The following is a 12,106-nucleotide window of genomic DNA, read 5'->3' on the forward strand; positions in this document are numbered from 1 at the left end:
GTAGTGTGCACTGTACGCCCCGTTGTGCATGGTATGTTCGTGTAGTTAAGAAGAAAAATCAAAACATATGGAAGATTACACGTTGGGTGGATGCATACAATTGTTTTGGATCATGTACTGGCAATAATAACAAAAACCTAAACTCTGCAACTATTGCCTTGTATATCCTCCATTCAACTGAAAAGGACGTTGCTTATCCAGTGAAACATATACAATCAGATATTAAAAATAGTCTGAATGTTGATGTTTCTTATGATAAGGCATGGCATGGTAGGCGAAAAGCCATAGAGAGTATTTATGGAACTTGGGAGAGTAACTTTGATGAGTTGCCCAAGTACATTGTAGCATTGCAGACTTCAAATCCTGATACAGTTGTGAAGTGGTTTCATTGTCCAAATAGCTCATCATCACATGTAGCGACATTCAAATATGTTTTTTGGGCTTTTGGACCAGCTATTGATGCGTTTCGTCTATGTCGACCTGTTATTTCAGTAGATGGCTGCCATTTGAAGGGTTCATATAGAGGAAAAATGCTTGTTGCAGTCACAAAAGATGCAAACAATAGTATTGCCTGTTGCGTATGCTATCGTTGATGAAGAGAGTTCACATAGTTGGGATTGGTTTTTTTACCAACTTTGACATTTTGTTGTTCAAAACAGACAATTATGTGTTGTTTCAGACAGACACAAAGGAATAATTCATGCAATGGAAAATCTACCAGAATGGCAAGAGCCATTAGCATACCATCGCTTTTGTCTTCGACACATTAGAAGTAATTTCATGCAAAGGTACAAGAATGTGCGCCTTAAAAAGCTTTGTTGGTCTATTGGTAGCACCACACAAAGAAGAAAGTTTGTTATCTATATGAATGAAATAAAAAATATCAATCTTGAAGCTTGGCAGTATTTAAAGGAAATTAAAAGAAGCCAATGGTGTTTTTTATATGATGGCAATCGTCGATGGGGTTTCTTGACAACAAATATCTCTTAGAGTTTGAACAATGCACTTCGCGGAGCAAGACAGTTACCAATCAGGGCATGTATTGACCTTACATTCAATAGAACTGTACAACTTTTTAGAAAGTACAGTGATATTGCAATGAATTGCAATACACCTCTACCATCATGTATGTGGCGTCTCTTTCGAAAGCGAGAAACTTGTGCACAAAGCCATACATTAACCGAGTTTGACTACAGTGAAGGTGTCTACATAATTGTCACAAAGTTACAGATAAATGGCAAAGGGGGAAATACATACACTGTCCATTATTTTCAACAAACATGCACATGTGGTAAGTGGCAAATGGAAAGATTTCCATGTTCGCATGCTATTGCAGTTTGCGGTTATAGAGGGGATAACCCTATTTCTATTGTTAATACTGTGTACATTACTATGACGTATAAACAACAATATACATCGGCTTTTGTCTCACTTTCTCATGTTGATTATTGGTTAGAGTCGGATTGGAAGATTAAAGCAGATAACTCGAAACTTTCTGTGCATAGAGGTCGGAGGCGTGCAAATCGATTTCATAACGAGATGGACATTCGTCATCCCGACGAACCTCGCAAATGTAGACTATGTCACCAAACTGGTCATAATAGAAGAAATTGTCCAAATTCCCAGCCAAGATTCAATGCGACGTGAACTTTGTAACATTTTCAATTAATGTTTAAGTTACCGTTTAACTTGTATTGTAATTTTACGCTTAATTCATATTGTAATGTCGTTTTTAATTTTTCTTGTAATTTCGTACTGTTGTAAAATATTTAGTATTAGTATCTATTTGAAGGTCTTTATAAACTCTATTTAAATGTATAATTCGTAAATAATAATACATAAGATATAATCATATATTATAGAATAAAGTAATCTATGTATAATATTTAACAAGAGTAAAAAATTGATTGTTCAATTGTAAAAAATATAATTAAAAAAAGTATTAAAATCGAAGGGTTAAAAATGAAAATATACATTTATTTTTCCGAAAGAATTGATTGGAATGGTGGGCCCTTATTCAAACCAACCTATTTCTACAATAGATTCTAAAACTAACCTATTTCTACAATAGTTTTTGAAAACCAACCTACTTTTACAAATAACTCCTATTATAACAGGTTTTACAAGTCAAATAAGTTTTTGAAGCTGATGTGGTTTCCTTTTCAATTCCAACTCACATTCACTGATTCATGGATTAGTCTCTGACACACACGGTGTTGGAACAAATGGGCTTTTAGTTAACAACAAACTCTTCTAGTGTTTTCAGGGTTTTGATTACCGAGGACCAGACCTTGTAATTCATCATTGATTCGGTATCCTCCTTTTTGGTTTATGTTAATTCGAACACAAACAACCTAGAACTTTAAGAAGACATTACCGAAGAAAAAAAAACACCTCAAACCAACATCCAAACATTTCATATGAGTTTTGAACTTGTTTACATTAGTTTGAAAGCAGTCCGAACATCACAAATTTTCAAAACTCCGTTTTAGGATACATGAATAAAACAAGACGATAAAAGATTTCAAATTTTTGTTTGTATATAGACTTTTTAAGCCCTATAAAACACTTGTGGCCCCCAAATAATGTACTTACAAACTTTATAACCTTTCAAAATATTTCAAAAACATGATAATAATAATAAATAAATAAGAGCTTACACATATAAAGAACTAGAGATGGAAATTTGGAAATTGAGTAAGGATTACGAAAAGTAGGTGGCCATTTAGGGATTTTGCTAGAATGATGATAAAATTGTTACATGTATTTAGCACATATGCTTAGAAATTAAAATTAAAAATCAAACTAAACATGTGCTAATCAAGTTGCTTGGTCCAATCAAAAGGCTCCCAATCTCTTCCAAAATTAACAACCGCTTCTTTTTGGGTTTCCATAGACTCATGTTTCTGTCGATGACGATGCATGTCTTCTGCAGGCAATTGAAGCATACCCCTTATTACATTAATACCAAAATTGCTCTTGAATTGTGACTCATCATCAATCACATGAACAAACCCTTTCTTCAAACCAAACTCCACATGAAAATACGGAAAGTCTTTTGGTATGGAGTGTCGCAAACCCTTTTCGCTTGTATCAATTAATTTCTTTGCATTGTGTTGACTCCATTCTTCTTCAGCTTCATCAATTGCCTACACAAAAATACGTTAATGCAATACAATAATTGACGCCAGATTAACAAAAACAGGGACAAAAACGTCTTTTCACCTTTTTAAAATAGAGAGGAGCCTGTTTCGCAGCATCTGGAGGCAAAGGGATGGCCTCTATTAAACAATGTCTGGTCTGTTTTGCCAATCCCATCACTGTTTCAAGAAACACAACGTCCCTTTCTTGCTTTGCAAACATCATCACAAGACATTTCTTGAAATTGCGTATTTCATCCCACACGTTATCATCCACACTTCTTGTTGCCAGCTCATGCTACATCAAAATAAACAAACAAATTTCAAAATGCTAAAAAAATAAACAAATAAATGATGTTTCTTGCATCTAAAGCAAAGTAAATAACCTGCATGGGCAAAATGTAACAATGGCCAGGAACAACAGGCTGCCACTGAGGCAACATCAGATATGTGAAATTAGCGATTGCAATAACAAGATGACGTGGCCTTTTAGGGTTTTCAAAGCAAAAGTTGCAGCGTTCTTGTTGGGTCAAAATGCGTTTTTCAAAACGCGTATTTTGAGCAACATTGACGGTTTTACCCTTTTTCTTTCTCTTGGGTCCCACTCCATCATCATATTCGTATTCATCATCTGCCTGACCTGATATACCAATGTACTGTTTGTTTTGCATTATGGATCGAGCTACATGCATGTCTGCATCTTCTTCTTTCTTCTCTTTTCGTGCTTTTATCCCATGCATCATGTACCTATGAATATAATTATTATAAAGATTTTTTAGTTTTTACAAAATTTCTTTTTGACTAAAATAAATGCAAAGATTTTTTTTTTTTTTTAATTTGGGAGCAAAATTACCTGCTTGTGGTTCCATCACCTTCTGGGTTTGTTGTGATGACATCAGCTTCTTTGCTTTTCGCTTTATACTCTTCTGCCTCTTTCTGAAGTAACAAAGTAATTGCAAATTTAGAAGATATATATCAATATATCATATCACCCTGAAAAAAAAAATTATATTTCTATATACCAAAAGTTTCTGAGCTTCATCATGCTTTCCTTTCATACGTAACTGCATAACTTTAGCAGCTAACTGATTTGCACTCATTGGAGGTTTCATGTGTGTATCTGTATCTTGTTTATGAGATGATTGTTCTTCAGATTTTGACACATTTGTAGAAGAAATCAAATTCAAATCATCATCTTTTTGAGATTTGAATTTATTCAAGAAACTTCCATCATTGGAGAACTTTTGTAAGCTAGCTAATGCAGAAGAGATGACATCAGCATCAGCATCTTTCATTGACATGCTTTGACTTTTCTTCTTCCCCCATGATAAAGAGTTATCAGATCTAGGCACTCTCATTTTATTACCATGCTGACTAGGCGTCCCCTTCTCTCTATCCCTTTCGTTCTCCTGATATCAAAACAAAATTCTTTTCAAAGATGCGAGGTTAAAATGGTCATTTTAGTGAAGTAATCCTTACAGTTTGATTTTCTGGTAGTGTTTTCTGATCCTTAGTCTGCAGTCTTTGTCTGTTCTTTATGGCATGAAGATGAGCACGGGATGGAGCAGCAGAACCTGATGCTACAGAAACTGCTAATTTACCTAAAGACCCCCATCTCTCTCCAACCACCTGTAAATTCTCAAATGTCAATATATTTACATGATCATGATGATGATGATGAAGTATGGATCATAAATGTAAAATGAACCTCATCAAGTTTTTTTCCTTCACGAGCTGCTTGTTCTTGAGCGCGTTTCAAAGCTTTAAGTCGCCAGCTGGCACCTCCATCACCTACTACAGAAGTTGATAGAAGATTAGAATCTCCAGAATTTGCTCCTTCTGCTTCCTCTTCAGGGTAACCACTTCCATCATTGTTGAAATAAGGATTAAGTTCTCTTGGATTCGCCTTTTTAATCTGGAAAGAAAAAAAAATGAGAATTAAAGGAAATCTATGATTTTGAAAAGATGTAAAGAGTACCTCTTTGGCAGGAGGTTCTTCTAGAAGATCAGAAGTTGATACTGATGCAGGTTTCTGCTCCATGTTATCTTTAGGTCTAAGCATCCACTCCATTCCCATTTCTTTTCTTATAATATTCTCATCATTTTTATGGCTTTTCTCAACTGCTTTATCTTCTTTAGCATTATCATTATCACTAGAGTATTCTTTTCTCCTTGACTTCTTTGACTTGCCCTTCTTGTGCTTCTTTTCTTTTTTTCTTTTTCTATGTGACCTTGTATCCTGATCACTACCACTTTCACTTGCATCAGAATATGAAGATGAATCTTCTTCAGAGGAATACCATTTCTTTTTAGACTTTTTCTTTATTCTTTGAGATCCATCGTCACTTGAACTACTCTGATTATGCTTCTTTTTCTTCTTATGAATTTTCCTCGTATCTGAATCATTCACCTTCTCATCATGTGTCTAAAAAAGTTCAGGATTCACATTTAATACATAGTTTTTATTATATAGCATCACATCATTAGCTGAAGTAAATGAATTATAAGAAAGGAAGACTAAAGGAATGAGGCTTACTTTATCATCAATCTGATCCCGTGGTATGAATTTCAAACCTGAAAGCATCTTTCCCTTTCCTTCTTCACAATTTTGATCAAATATTTAATTCAGCAGTTGAGTATATCCTGAAAAATATAATCAAATAACAATTGAGCATTATGTTGTAAGTCCAGTAATCAAACACTTCCATGTGATTCCATTAACAAGGTGCCAAGGTCCACTAAAATCTAAAACAATTTCAGTGTCTGCCCTAAAAGATTGTGTAGCTTAAGAAACAGAACTTCTCTGTCTATTGCAGGAAATGGAAACATAAAGATAGATGATGTAAAAACATATTGGCCAATAAATAACAGATAATATTGGAAATAGAGTACAAATGCAAGAAAATACTGAAAGCGAAAAGGAAATTATGATGAACTGGGAGACTTGTTAATCAGACTTTAGTGGAGATGTTTGTTGTGTTCATTAATCCACAGGTATGTTGGGACAAAGATGCAAAAACAACTCTCTTAATTTTGGAAAACTCAAAATAGAATCATTCAAACTAAAAACCCATGCCTTAATCCCCAATGATTCAATTAGATTAGCAAAATTATTTCTCAACTCAATCCTCTTAATGAATATACTCTGCACCACATTAAGGAGTTATCTGAGGACACATCCCACTTAAAAGGTCCCAAAATCTGCAGAAACATGATTTTGTCATTTCCAACTTCCAAGTTCATCTAAAACTGACTACTACGAATCAAGTCACAATAATTGGCTTAAACACACATCCATACACCCCCTATATCACAGTTCCAAATAGAATGTTGTTAATCAAATTCAATCCCTGTGTTTATTATTTCATAACTAACCTCGCATTACAGCAAATTGAACATAATGATTATCTGATACAACTATAAAGAAAAACTGTGTTTTAATACGAAATCTGGTAGTTAAATCACTAGTCCTCGTGGTATAGCATCACAATTCCCCAAATTCAAACAAAATCCACCACTAGATCCTATCAGTTTGTTCTACGCTTGGTTATGAGTTTATAAACCCTAAAAAATAGCTCCTAAATCAGTTTTGAGCAAAATCAAACTTAATAGGCCATATCAAAATTAGCAAAAGCGAATAAAGTAACCACAATCCATATGGTGAAACATAAACAAACACAACTTACCTGACAAAAATTCATGGTTATTCTTGATCGTCGGCGGCGTAGCGGAGCAGCAGCGGTGGAGGATCTGTCGTGAGGCGATGAACTGCACGAGGAGATTGTCAGAAGCAGAGACGCAGAGAGGAGGCAGCGGCTATGTTAGTGGGGTCGTACCGTCGGAATCCGTAGGTTCCCCTTGCAATGTCCCTTCCGAACTCAAACTCTTATTTGAGGAAATATGTTTTAAATACTTTTTTTTTTTTTTTGAACTGCGGACTATATTAAAGCGCAAAAAAAAAAAAAGAAAGAGAAACATTACAAAAAAACAGTTTAGAACAGGATTTTAAAATAGTTTGAAAATAATTTAATTATATTAATACTATTATTATAGTAAAGTTGATATATAAAATCCAGAATATTTTAAAGCATTTATGATATCTAATTATAATCATATCATTTAATTATATGTCGTGCGAATAAAAAGTAAATATGTCATTGATGCAGTGTTACATTTAACGTTATAGTTAATACATAAATTACTTATTTTGATATTTTTTTTTAAATTTCCATCTTGATAATTATTTAAAAAGATTTTTAAAGTTCTAAAAAGTTCGTCGTGGTGTGTCATGGCTCCAAAGTTTGTATTTGTCGCTAAGTGTTAATAAAATGTTATCCATTTTACCTTTTTTTTTATATAGAGATTGAAGCATCCATGGATGAAAAAGAAGGTAAATGAATGGAAAGAAGCCGATTACATTTTAATTGTTTTTTTTTCATAGATTATTTGTTTTGCTATAATGATAATTGGCTTGGTACATGGTTATTATTATTTTTGTACAATGATATTTTGATTATTATTATTTTGGTATTGATGATATTTTAATTATTATTATTTTTCGTACAATGATATTTATTGTCATGCTCTTTTTAGCAAGTGACGACTGTTTTATGATTGAAAGTAAAAGAAATAATAAAAAAGAGTTAACTCATTTTTTTGATAAAATAATAGTCATTTTATAACATGAATGTGATGTATGGTAAAAGTTGTCCAACAAATAATAAAATAGTCCAACAAGTTATATGAAGCCCAACAAATGTTCTAATTCAGTACAAGGACTGAAGCTTGGTTTGGGACCCAAAACCGACATACCCGAAACCGGAAGTGGCACAACCTAAACCCATCGATCAAGGTAATTCAAGAATTTCAGGTTTTTGGTCTTCAGGTCGATTCGGTCTAGGTCCAACCCGTTGCCCATACCAAGTTAGAGCCCACTTTGAAGGAACGCTTATAAAGTGTTGGACGCATAACGTGGCCTAGATTGACTTAGTTAATTTACCGGTTGTCATATCACCGTCTTTCACACCATCACCAAAGCATTTTTCACATGTTTATAACCAACTACAATACGATCACGAGATAAATCTCTCATCACCAACATCACAAACATCATTAGCATCAAAGACATGAGCACCACCATAGAATCGGCAAACATTTATTGCATTAGAGGCATGCCCACCACCACAAACCCGACAAGCATTTATTGCTACCAACAACAGAGTTAGAAACACCAACAAATGACACAATCATAAAGAAGTTCAAGTCTCCCATCACGGATCTTTTTATTTCATTTTATAAGGCATTGAGATAACATGCCAGTTAACACAAAAAGGGAAAATTACATGTTGCATGAAAATTACGAGGTAAAATCGACCAAAAAAGAAAGAACGGTGTGAAACCCTAAAACTTTATAAACCTCAATGTTTTCTTGTAAATTTTTCGAAGGGAAACGAAGAGATCGAAAAAAAAAATATAATAAAAATAAAATAATAAAAAAATATCACTTCCATCAAATATATCAAATACATTAAAGAATCCCATCATCCCTATCAATTTTCAGTACAATTATTTTTTCTTCTTTGAATGTTAACTTCGTTTGGCTCACAGTTTCAATAGAATTATTTTTTTTCTTTGAATGTTAACTTCTTTTGGTTCACATGGTCACCTAGGAAATTTAAATGGAGATATTTTATTGAAGAAAATACCAGCTTTTAGAGGCAAAGTTGTTTGTCCTTTGTCATCATCTGCTCCACATGCGATAAACCCCTTTGATTAATGGAGTCGGATTCATCTCTCCACTCCGTGACTAAATTATTCACTCTAAACTCATCAAAATTCTAAACCCAACAATCCCAATCGAACAAGGATAATGATGGTTTTCAGATTCCGTCTCATGCTCTATGTTCTTTTCGTTACCTTCATCGCTTGCGTACAAGCTCAAAATGTTGATGAAATGGACTCAACAATCAAAACAATGGAGGAATTCTCCGGTTATCCACTTCATGAAATTGACTCCGTCTCTTCCTTCGCGGTGGATTCTGTAAATCTTCAGAAACAGGTGGTGTATCATTCAGTTTCATAATCCAGTCGTTTTCTGCTTCTATTCATCATAGATATTTTACTTATGCCGAACTGAATTCGTAGTAGTAGTAGCAGTAGGAATGATAATCGTTCTTTTCAAGCATCAACTGCACTCCGCATCCCAGTAAACTCCAAATTCGAGTTTTGATGATCAAATGAGTTACTTATATTGTTAAAATTGAAAACAGATCGATGAACTTTCGAGTTTCTCGGATTCACCAGCCCCTTCAGTAACAAGGATCTTGTACAGCGAAAATGATGTACTGGCTAGAAGGTATGTAATCGATTATGATCATTAGAATTACGCCTTAAAAACGATAATCGCCCTATGGAATTGTTCATGATCTTCTTATGAAATTAGTTATAGTTTTGATTGAAAAGGAACATCTTCTATATTCTATAATGATCAATCTATATATTAACTGCAAAAAAGTGGTTAGTCTGTTGAAGAAACACAAATCTGTTTATTTTTTCTTGAATCTTTTTTGTCAATTTCCATTTAGGTTCATCAAGAAGTTGATGAAAGAAGCTGGTCTTTCTGTGAGAGAAGATGCTGTTGGCAATATATTTGGTCAGTGGTGAGTTTATTTGTATGCCTTAAACAATATCTTGTACTACTTTTAGTTTATAACATAGAAATATTTTGTACTAAAGTGAACCTCTGAAAGTTGACTTTTGATCTTGTTTGATTCTATACACTACAGGGAAGGGAGTGAACCAGATCTATCTGCTGTTTCAACAGGATCTCACATCGATGCTATTCCATATTCTGGGAAATATGATGGGGTAGTTGGTGTATTGGGTGCCATTGAAGCCATTAATGTACTAAAGAGGTGTTTAAATCTTTTGAGTTTATTGCACTTTTTGTGTTTTTTTTGTCACCTAAAGTCTTGTTTTATCTTGATGTTTGGAATTTACAGATATGGATTTAAGCCTAAAAGGTCTTTAGAAGTAATCATGTTTACCTCAGAAGAGCCTACAAGATATGGCATCAGTTGTTTAGGAAGGTTTGTACTTTTTAGCAAGTTTGATTATAGAATGAAAGATAATTCAGTAATTAATCTCTATTTTTCTTGTGAGATACTTATCTGATTTTTTTTTTCAGCCGATTATTAGCTGGAAGTGTCTCACTTGCTACAGCTCTTAAGCAGACTGTAGATAATCAGAATATTTCCTTCATGGAAGCTGCAAAATCTGCTGGATATGCAGAAAACAATGACTTTTCCACTGTGTTTTTAGATGATAAAAGATATTCAGCTTTTGTAGAACTTCATATAGAACAAGGACCTATTTTGGAAAATGAAGGAATTTCTATTGGTATTGTGACTGCTATTGCTGCTCCTGCAAGTATTAAAGTTGATTTTGGAGGAAATGGAGGTCATGCTGGAGCTGCTTTAATGCCTCAAAGGTAATAAAATAAACAATTCTTTAGAACTTTTGTTTTTATTATTATTATGACATATTTGAGTCTTATACACAATTTTGGAAAAGAAATGATGCAGGTTTGGCTGCTGCTGAGCTGGCACTAGCTGTGGAAAAACATGTTCTTGAATCTGGATCCATAGACACTGTTGGAACTGTTGGTAATCTTTTTTTTTTCAAAATCACTTTCATTATCATTTATCCTTAAAAGTTAAAATGATGTTTTTGTATTATCTTTGAAGGTATACTGGAGTTGCATCCTGGAGCAATCAACAGCATCCCTAGCAAAGCACACATGGAAATAGGTGCACTTATTATTATTCAAAAACTAATAAGAAACTTAAAGTATTGGTAAAATAAATTTATAATCTGTGTTCAGATACACGAGACATTGATGAAAAGCGAAGAAATAATGTGATTGAAAAAATCCATGAATCTGCTGCGATGATATCGAAAAGGAGAGGTGTTGAGCTTTTAGGGTTTAAAATTGTGAACCAAGATCCACCTGCTCTTTCAAATGAGTTGGTGATTAAAGCAATGGAATCAGCTACTCAAGTCTTGAATTTGAGTAGTAAGAAGATGATTAGTAGAGCTTATCATGATTCACTCTTTATGGCCAGGTATCTCTTTTTAACTTATTCTTTTATATTTTCAATTTTCAAATTTTAGAAAAAAAAAAACAATTATATATTTTGATTGCAGAAAAGCACCCATGGGCATGATATTCATTCCATGTTATAAAGGTACACTCCCTTGTCGATATCTTTATACACTGTGTTTGACATGCATTGGACCAGTGCCAGTTGAAAAAATTGTGGAATTGGTGGTGGTGGATAAAATTTAAAAGAAGGAAGGGTAATATAGGAAATATGGGAATATTGTTGTTATTGTTAGAATTTGAAGTTTTATTATTAATATTGCAGGGTATAGTCATAAACCTGAGGAGTATGCGTCCCCTGGAGATATAGAAAATGGGGTGAAGGTATTGGCACTCACACTTGCCAACTTATCCTCCAACTGATACATATGCTTGGAGTACAACGATGTCGTTTTACTGATTTCTCTTTCTCATCAAAAAATATGGAATGAAGAAAACCATGTGTATAAAACTAAAACAGCTTTTTTTCTTTAATTCCAACTTATTTAGTGCAACCTTAAAATTCCATTATATAATTATTTAACAGGCCAATTTAGGAACACAAGCATATTTACATAAATGGTCTATGTTTAATGGAAATATTATACAAGTGGTCTTATGTGTGCATATTTACACATGGCTCCTGCTTAATGAAATATTGCATAATTGGTCTTTGTGCTATATTAAATTACAAAAATGGTCTCTTTCTAATACCAAATTTAGAGAAATGGTCCCTGTTTTCCACAAAGTTACAAAAACGGTCCCTTCCCAACAGCGAATTTATAGAAATTGTCCATTTGTTTCACAAAGATACAGAAATAATCCC

The 12,106-nt window shown here is 33.7% G+C and overlaps 2 protein-coding genes across 2 annotated transcripts; one reads left to right on the forward strand and one right to left on the reverse strand.

Annotated features, from left to right (window-relative positions):
• Nucleotides 1-2,704: 2,704 nt before the first annotated feature.
• Nucleotides 2,705-7,043, reverse strand: LOC111897182 (uncharacterized). The gene is made up of 10 exons (XM_023893135.3): nucleotides 6,827-7,043; nucleotides 5,677-5,783; nucleotides 5,119-5,565; nucleotides 4,849-5,055; nucleotides 4,620-4,769; nucleotides 4,163-4,549; nucleotides 3,994-4,076; nucleotides 3,527-3,887; nucleotides 3,226-3,438; nucleotides 2,705-3,149 (listed from the first exon to the last, which is right to left on the reverse strand). Exons 2-10 carry the CDS (start codon nucleotides 5,722-5,724, stop codon nucleotides 2,817-2,819), a joined length of 2,229 nt encoding a protein of 742 aa, XP_023748903.1. The 5' UTR covers nucleotides 5,725-5,783; nucleotides 6,827-7,043; the 3' UTR covers nucleotides 2,705-2,816.
• A 1,724-nt stretch (nucleotides 7,044-8,767) lies between these two features.
• LOC111897274 (ureidoglycolate hydrolase) lies at nucleotides 8,768-11,795 on the forward strand. The gene is made up of 11 exons (XM_023893236.3): nucleotides 8,768-9,198; nucleotides 9,410-9,495; nucleotides 9,725-9,799; nucleotides 9,926-10,054; nucleotides 10,142-10,228; nucleotides 10,327-10,629; nucleotides 10,713-10,804; nucleotides 10,886-10,948; nucleotides 11,023-11,263; nucleotides 11,346-11,386; nucleotides 11,567-11,795. Exons 1-11 carry the CDS (start codon nucleotides 9,010-9,012, stop codon nucleotides 11,662-11,664), a joined length of 1,404 nt encoding a protein of 467 aa, XP_023749004.1. The 5' UTR covers nucleotides 8,768-9,009; the 3' UTR covers nucleotides 11,665-11,795.
• Nucleotides 11,796-12,106: the final 311 nt, after the last annotated feature.

This window comes from Lactuca sativa, chromosome 5 (assembly GCF_002870075.4).
Source record: "Lactuca sativa cultivar Salinas chromosome 5, Lsat_Salinas_v11, whole genome shotgun sequence".
Classification (NCBI taxonomy): domain Eukaryota; kingdom Viridiplantae; phylum Streptophyta; class Magnoliopsida; order Asterales; family Asteraceae; genus Lactuca; species Lactuca sativa.